This window comes from Hippopotamus amphibius, chromosome 2 (assembly GCF_030028045.1).
Source record: "Hippopotamus amphibius kiboko isolate mHipAmp2 chromosome 2, mHipAmp2.hap2, whole genome shotgun sequence".
NCBI classification, from domain to species: domain Eukaryota; kingdom Metazoa; phylum Chordata; class Mammalia; order Artiodactyla; family Hippopotamidae; genus Hippopotamus; species Hippopotamus amphibius.
In genome coordinates, this window is record NC_080187.1 from 111,388,110 (window position 1) to 111,397,358 (window position 9,249).

Consider the following 9,249-nt stretch of genomic DNA (forward strand, 5'->3'; position numbering starts at 1 on the left):
TGAGGCCAGGGATGAATGAATCCCGAAGCTGATGTTTTGCACTCAATGAGCCAATACTCCCAGTCCTGGCCAGCCTCCTTTGGACATGTGCTGTTCTCTGAGCCACCCCTGGCAGCCACCCTCCTCACTGTGCCTGGAGTACAGACATCCACCTTTTTCACTGTGTCCTCAAGTGCTGAAGGGGTGACAGAGCTCTCTGGCCTCTTCTTATGAAGGCACTGATCCAATCAAGGGGGCTCCACCCTCTTGTCCTAATCACCTCCCCAAACTCCACCGCCATATACTATCCTACTGGAATTAGGATTTTTAGGGAGGCACAAACATTCAGTCCATAACAATCATTTTTTCTAACTTTCCCTGAACACCACCAAAGTGCTTAAGACCCTGCAGTGTCATCTTTGCTGCCCTGATCTGTCTCTTCTGATGCTGATCCAGGCTGTTCCTGAATCCCAAATTAGTAAGGAAGAAATTAGTTTAACTTCACTAGCAAACTTAGCTAAAATCTTAAAATGAGATACATTGAGTGTGTCAGGAAGGAAGAAACTAAGTTATCCTGTCATCTTGCCAGTTCTTTATAGCTCCTGTGTCAAAATATGAAACGATTGCCAGGGTAAAATGAAATAAAACAGAAATAAGAAAATTCTGTAATAAAAATTATACTCAGGGGCTTCCAAGTGTCCCTGGGAAGGGGAGCAAATTAACAGAAGTGCATGAGGAGATGCCTGGTCAGCCTCACGTTTTGTACCTGCTACCTGGCTTCTTACCTCACTAACATGTATGTCCTATCTGTGTTGAAATTTACCTACCCTACATTATTTCAAGGGAGGCAGACATTAATTGGTGGACTTCTGCTTCATGTGTCATGGAAACTGGGCTGGGTGGAGATCAACAACAGTTCAAGATCTGATGTTTTGATGTGGCTTCCTGCTTCAGTGCTGTTTGTGGGTATCATCTATGCTGGTTCCAGAGCACTGTCCAGACTGGCCATCCCTGTGTTTCTCACTTTGCATAATGTAGCTGAAGTTATCATCTGTGGGCACCAGAAGTGTTTTCAGAAAGAGAAAACCTCTCTTGCAAAGATCTGTAGTGCCCTCTTCCTCCTGGCCACCACGGGATCCCTGCCCTTCCATGACTCCCAGTTTGATCCAGATGGATATTTCTGGGCTGTAATTCACTTATTCTGCTTATATGCATCAGAAATACATCAAAAGATGCAATAATTCCCACAGAAAACCTACTGAACACTAGCAGAACACCTTGGACACCAGAAAGGACTGTAAAGATCCCAACATAACTGGGTAGGACAGAGGGGAAAAAAAAAGGAGAAAGAGGAGGAGAAGAAAGAAAAGGGACAGGTCCTATGCCCTGGGGCAGGGGGAGCTGAAACAGAGGAGAGATTGCTGAATTTGGAGAAACCCCCCCTTATCTGACAGGGAAACCCCCTTTCCAATGGGGGTTTGATTGGGGCAGAAGGGAGGCATTTGGGACTGTCCAAAGTGGGTGAAGTGGCTGATCTGTGGTGGATGAGAAAGAGTGAGAAACACAAAGAGTCCACACCATGGTTCTGCATGTCCTGGACTGAGACGTGGGTTCACAGCAGTACAGGGGGTCTGGGAGCTGGAATGTGGGAACCAGAGAACTTGTTCAGGGTGAGACACATTGTTGGCTGTGGGGAGATGGACTGAGGGGACAGGAGGGAAGAAATCTGCAGTAGAGAATGCCTACCACGGAAAGCAGGGGAGCCATGGTGGTGGCGCACTACTGCTGACTCACACGCAGGGGGGAGTAGACACTGTTGTAGCCTCTCTTTCAGTGCTTGTGATGAACAAAGGGAGGACCCCACTGGACCTGGCTGTCACAGTTGACAAAGGATAGAAAAAGCCTTTTTTTTGGGGGGGTGGGGGGCTGGTCTGGTGTGCCTGCTGCAGAGAGCCATAAGAAGTCCACAGAGAAGGACCTCTCTGGAGACATTCCACTTATACCCATCCCCACCAGCTTCACTCTGCAATTGGCGCAGCCACTGCCAGGGCTCCTGTGAGCCAAGCAGTGCACTACTGCTGACTCACATGCAGTGGTGGGGAGTGACTGTTGTAGCCTCTCTTTCTGCCCCTGTGACAAAGAGAGGCCCCCTCTGTGCCTGGCTGTGGCAGTTGATAAGGGATAGAAAAAGCCCCCATGGTGAGGGGGGTTGCTGGCTTGGTATGCCTGCTGCCAAGAGCCAGAAGAAGTCTGCAGAATGGAACAGCTCTGGAGACTTTCTGCTTACACCCAAACCTGCTGGCTTTCCTGTGCAAAAGGCACTGCCACTGCTGCCAGGGCTGCCACAACCCAGGCAGAGTGCAACTGCTGAGTCACACAGGAAAAGGAGCCACTATTGTACCCTCTCTCTCCCAATACACTGGCACCTACAGATGAACAATAAAGGAAGATCTGCTGGTCACAGAGTAATACAAAAAGCCCCTGAGGGCTGTCCCTCAGGCACCTTGCACCAGGCACCAGTAAAGAACAACACTAAGGCCAGATTTCATATACCCACAGCCATTGGCATCCCTGCACATTTGGTATCACCCCTAGGTCTCCCATGATCCAAGCAGAGTGCTATTGTTGAGTCACATGCAGGGAGAGGAGCCACTATCAAATCCTCTCTTTCTCCACAAATCTGTATCTGCAGATGAACAATAAAGGAAACCCTCACTGAGGTAGACAAAAAGAGCTCCAAGGCAGCCTCAGGACCAGACTCTGGTGGTTAGACCACATGCAGAAGCAGGGACAAAACCACAGCTGAACACCAGGGACAGAGGGACTAAGGAAGAGGTTCTAAAATCTTTCCATCAGATATACATGCTGCAGACTAAATCCCTGTAATCAGCTAGTTAGACCCTATGTCTTTGGAATATCTGAATAGACACTGAATGTTCCCACAAATGAAAAAGGTCTAGCTCTGGCAGCTGTGGACTGTGGGAGCAAGCTCACACAGGAATTGGACCAGGTCAGAGCCCAAGTGGACCCCATAGGACCCACAGCAGGTCCAAGTCCAACCCAGAGGCATAAGAGGGCCTCTTGGGGAGGCGATGGTGGCCTGAGGCCCAAGGGATATACCAGGAGACTTACAGCTGAGACCCCAAGGAAATAGAATTATTATTATTATTATTAATTATATTGATCTGACCCATTCTATGGTCAGTTCTAGCTTTTTTTTTAAAAAAATAAATTTATTTATTTATTTTATTTATTTATAGGCTGTGTTGTGTCTTCATTGCTGCACACGGGCTTTCTCTAGTTGCTGTGAGTGGGGGCTGCTCTTCATTGTGGTATGCAGGCTCCTCACTGTAGTGGCTTCTCTTGTTGTGGAGCACAGGCTCTAAGCACTTGGGCTTCAATAGTTGCAGCACATGGGCTCAGTAGTTGTAGCTTAAGGGCCTAGAGCACAGGCTCAATAGTTGTGGCGCACGGACTTAGTTGCCCCGTGGCATGTGGAATCTTCCCAGGGCAGGGCTCGAACCTGTGTCCCCTGCATTGGCAGGCAGATTATTTACCACTGCACCATCTAGGAAGTCCTTTTTTTTTTTTTTTTTTTTTTTTTTAATTATGATCTTAGTCCTAAGGGATCTTCACATTTTATAACATATTTTTATTCTATTTTTACTTTTTATTTTTAGCCCTTCTATATATTTCTATTTTTAGCTAGCTTTTTGTAGTGCTGAGTTTATCACCCCATCTTCTTTTCTTATCTTTAATACATTTCTATTTTCTTTTATATTTCCAATCATACTACACTCTTCTGTTGCTCTGTGTTCTGCCCCATTTTATTTTATCTTATTATACGTTTAATCAATATTATTGGTCTGCTGTGTTTCCTTGCTTTATTCTTCAGATGACACATGGCTTTGGCTTTTGTTATTAGGTTTTGTCTTTATCATAGTTCAATTATATTTGTTTGATTTCGTTTTGGGATCTTCAGTCTCTCTGATTGTTCTCTTGCTCTTTGTTGTATTTGCTCCCTGTTTCTATTTGGTTCTCGTTTTCACAATTTCCCTGGTGTTTTTTTTTGTTTGTTTGTTTTTGTTTTTGTTTTTCCTTTTGGTTTTCAACTTTTGTTGGTTTTCTCTTTAATTGTCTGATTGCATTCAGGGGTTCTTCCATCAGGTTGTTCTAGTGCTTTATGTTTTATTGAGTTCTGTTTTTGTGTTTCTTGTGCATGTATGTGTTTTCTTGATTCAGTACTCGTTTGACTTAAACTTTTAACATTAGTCTGGGGCTTGGATAATCTTTTTCAATCCCCTTTATTGCCAGGAAGAGCAAACTCTGGAGTCTGGATTCTGTGAAGAGAAGTCAAGTCAGAGGCTCTGGGGAGGGAGCACCGAGTCCAGCATGCTAGACAACTAGAGAATTCTCAGCCACAGGGAAGATTAACTGCAGAGAATCCTCATGGAGGCCTCTATCAGAGTCTAAGACCTGGCTTTACCCAACAGCCTGCAACAGCCAGTGCTGGATACCTCACACCAAATTACAAACAAGACAGGAACACAAACCCATCCATCAGCACACGGACTACCCAAAAATTCAAAACCAGCACAAAGCCATATTAAGCTCACAGATACCCTAAAACACACCACCTGACATGGCCCTGCTCATCAGAGGGAACACACCAGAAATCAGGCACCAGACCCTCCCATTAGGAAGCCTACTCAAGAACAGAAATAAAAGGAATTACTTCTAGGCAGCATAGGGAAGGAGACAGCAAATCCTATAAATTAGACAAAAGGAGAAAACAAAGAAACACCTTACAGGCAAAGGAGCAAGATTAAAAACCTACAAGGCCAAATAAATGAAGAAGAAATAGGAAAATTGCCTGAAAAAGAATTCAGAGTAATGATAGTAAAGATGATCCAAAATCTCAACAACAAAATAGAGAAATTACAAGAAACAATTAATAAGGACTCAGAAGAACTAAAGAGCAAACAAACAGTAATTACCAACACAATAATTGAAATTAAGCATACTCTAGATAGTATAAACAGCAGAATAACTGAGGCAGAAGACTGAGCAAGTAAATTGGAACATAGAATGGTGGAAATAACTACCACAGAGCAGGAAAGAGAAAAAAGAATAAAAAGAATGGAAGACAGTCTCAGAGACCTTGGTGACAACATAAAGTGCACCAACATTTGAATCATAGGCATCCCAGAAGAAGAAGAAAAAAAGAAAGGGTCTGAGAAAATATTTGAAGAGGTTATAATGGAAAACTTCCCCAACATGGAAAAGGAAATAGTTAATCAACTCCAAGAAGCACAGGGAGTCCCATACAAAATAAACCCAAGGAGAAACACACCAAGGTACATATTAATCAAACTAATGACAATTAAACACAAAGAAAAAATATTAAAAGCAGCAAGAGAAAAGCAACAAATAACATATAAGGGAAAACCCAAAGAATAACAGCTGATCTTTCTGCAGAAACTCTGCAGGTCAGAAGGGAGTGGTAGGATAAACTTAAAGACTTGAAAGAGAAAAACCTACAGCCAAGAACAATCTACCCAGCAAGAATCTCATTCAAATTTGGCAGGGAAATCAAAAGCTTTACAGACAAGAAAAAGTAAAGAGAATTCAGCACAACCAAACCAGCTTTACAACAATTACTAAAGGGACTTTTCTAGGCAGGAAACACAAGAGAGGGAAAAGACTTCCAAAAACAAACCCCAAACAATTAAGACAATGGTAATAGGAACACACATGTCAATAATCACCTTAAATGTAAATGGATTAAATGTTCCAACCAAAAGACACAGACTGGCTGAATGGATACAAAAACAAGACCCATATATATGCTGTCTACAAGAGACCCACTTCAGACCTAGGGACACATACAGACTGAAAGTGAGGGGATGGAAAAAGATATTCCATGCAAATGGAAGTCAAAAGAAAGCTGGAGTAGCAATATTCATATCAGACAAATTAGACTTTAAAGTCTAATACAAGAGACGAGGAAGGACACTACAGAATGATAAAGGGCTCAATCCAAGAAGAAAGTATAACAATTGAAATATTTGTGCACCCAACATAGGAGCACCTCAATACATAAGGTAAATTCTAACAGCCATAAAAGGGGAAATTGACAGGAACACAAAAATAGTAGGAAATTTTAACACCCCAGTTACACCAATGGACAGATCATCCAAACAGAAAATAAATAAGGAAAAACAAGCTTTAAATGACACATTAGACTGTCTCCACTTAATTGATATTTATAGGACATTTTATCCAAAAACTACAGAATACACTTTCTTCTCAAGTGCACAAAGAACATTCTCCAGGATAGATCACATCTTGGGTCACAAATCAAGCCTCGGTAAATTGAAGAAAATTGAAATTGTATCAAGCATCTTCTCTTACCACAATGCCATGAGACTAGATATTAATTACAGGGGGAAAAAAAGGTAAAAAATGCAAACACATGGAGGCTAAACAGTACATTATTAAACAACCAAGAAATCACTGAAGAAAGCAAAGAAGAAATCAAAAAATACCTAGAAACAAATAACAAAAAAAACTCAATTACTTAAATCCTATGGGATGGAGCAAAAGCAGTTCTAAGAGGGAAGTTTATAACAATACAATCCTACCTCAAGAAACAAGATAAACCTTGAATTAACAACATAAACTTACACCTAAAACAATTAGAGAAAGACAAACAAAAAATCCCCAAAGTGAGAAGAAGGAAAGAAATCATAAAGATCAGATCAGAAATAAAAGAAAAAGAAATGAAGGAAACAAAAGCAAAGATCTATAAAACTGAAAGCTGGTTCTTTGAGAAGATAAACAAAATTGATAAACCATTAGCCAGACTCATCAGGAAAAAAAGTCAGAAGACACAAATGAACAAAAGACACAAATGAAATGAAAAAGGAGAAGAAACAACCAACACCAGAGAAATACAAAAGATCATGAGAGTACTACAAGCAACTATATGCCCATAAGTTGGATAACCTGGAAGAAATGGATAAATTCTTAGAAAAGCACAATCTTCCAAGACAACCAGGAAGAAATAGAAAATATGAACAGACCAATCACAAGCACTAAAACTGAGACTATGATTAAAAATCTTTCAACAAACAAAAGCCCAGGGCCAGACTGCTTCACAGGCAAATTCTTTTTTTTTAAAGCTCTTTAATGGAAGATAATTGCTTCACACACTTGTGCCAGTTTTTGAGGTACACCAAAGTGAATCAGCTGTATTTATACATATATTCCCATATCCCCTCCCTCCCACGACTCCCTCCCACCCTCCCTGTCCTGGCCCTCTAAAGCATCACACATCATCGAGTTGATCTCCCTTTGTTATACAGCAACTTCCCACTAGCTATCTATTTTACAGATGACAGCACATGTATGTCTATACTACTCTCTCATTTCATCCCAGCTTCCCCTTTGCTCCCCCTGAAGCCCATGTCCTCCAGTCCATCTGCATCCTTATTCTTACCCTGTCACTGGGTTCATCAGTATCATTTTTTTAAGATTCCGTATATATGTTAGCATAGCGTAATTGTTTTTCTCTTTCTTCACAGGCCAATTCTATCAAACATTTAGAGAAGAGCTAACACCTATCCTTCTCAAATTCATCCAAAATAGAACAGAAAGAAGAACATTCTTAACCTCATTCTATGAGGCCACCATCACCCTGATACCAAAACCAGGCAAATATGTCACAAAAAAAGAATATTACAGGCCAATATCACTGATGAATATAGATGCAAAAATCCTCAACAAAATACTAGCAAACAGAATCCAACAGCACATTAAAAAGATCATACACAATGATCAAGTGGGTTTATCCCTGGAATGCAAGGATTCTTCAATATACACAAATCAATCAATGAGATATATCATATTAACAAATTGAAGGATAGAAACCATGTGATCATCTAAATAGATGCAGAAAAAGCTTTTGACAAAGTTCAACATCCACTTATGATAAAAACTCTCCAGAAAATGGTCATAGAAGGAAATTACCTCAACATAAAAGCCATATATGACAAACCAACAGCCAACATCATTCTCAATGGTGAAAAACTGAAAGCAATCCCTCTAAAGACAGGAACAAGCAAAGGGTGCCCATTCTCATCCCTATTATTCAACATAGTTTTGGAAGTTTTAGCCACAGCAATCAGGGAAGAAAATGAAATAAAAGGAATCCAAATTGGAAAAGAAGAAGTAAAATTGTCACTCTTTGCAGATGACATGATATTATACATAGAAAACCCTAAATATTCTACCAGAAAACTGCTAGCACTAATTGATGAATTTAGTAAAGTAGCAGGATATAAAAGTAATGCACAGAAATCTCTTGCATTTCTATACATTAACAAAGGAAGAGCAGAAAGAGAAATTAAGGAAACACTTCCTTTTACCCTTGCAACAAAAGAATAAAATACCTAAGATTAAACCTGCCTAAGGAGGCAAAAGACCTATATGCAGAAAACTATAAGACACTGATAAATGAAATCAAAGTTGATACAAACAGATGGAAGCACATACCTTGTTCTTGGATTGGAAGAATCGACACTGTAAAAATGACCATACTACCCAAAGCAATTTACAGATTCAATGCAATCCCTATCAAATTACCAATGGCATTTTTCATAGAACCAGAAGAAGAAATTTTATGATTTCTGTGGAAACACAAAAGACCCTGAATAGCCAAAGCAGTCTTGAGAAGGAAATATAGAGCTGAAGAAATCAAGCTCCCTGACTTCAAACTATACTACAAGACTACAGTGATCAAGACAGTATGGTACTGGCACAAAAACAGAAATATAGATTAATGGAACAGAAGGTACAGCCCAGAGATAAACCCAAGCACATATGGGGACCTTATCTTTGACAAAGGAGGCAAGAATATACAATGGAGAAAAGAGAGTCTCTTCAATAAGTGGTGCTGGCAAAATTGGACAGCTGCATGTAAAAGAATGAAATTAGGACACTTCCTAACACCATATATAAAAATAAACTCAAAATGGATTAAAAAGCTAAAGTCAAACACATTAAACTTTTAGAGGGAAACATAGGCAGAACACTCTATGACATACATCAAAGCAAGATCCTTTTTGACCTACTTCCTAGAATAATGGAAATAAAAGAAAAAATAAACAAATGGGACCTAATGAAACTTAAGAGCTTTTGCACAGCAAAAGAAACCATAAACAAGACAAGAAAATAACCCTCAGAATAGGAGAAAATATTTGCCAATGA

The 9,249-nt window shown here is 40.4% G+C and overlaps 1 protein-coding gene across 1 annotated transcript; it reads left to right on the forward strand.

Annotated features, from left to right (window-relative positions):
• The first annotated feature begins 710 nt into the window (after nucleotides 1–710).
• On the forward strand, nucleotides 711–1,220 carry LOC130844413 (transmembrane protein 241-like). Its single transcript, XM_057720669.1, has one exon. The coding sequence runs from the start codon at nucleotides 711–713 to the stop codon at nucleotides 1,218–1,220; it is 510 nt and encodes a 169-aa protein (XP_057576652.1).
• The last annotated feature ends 8,029 nt before the right edge of the window (nucleotides 1,221–9,249 follow it).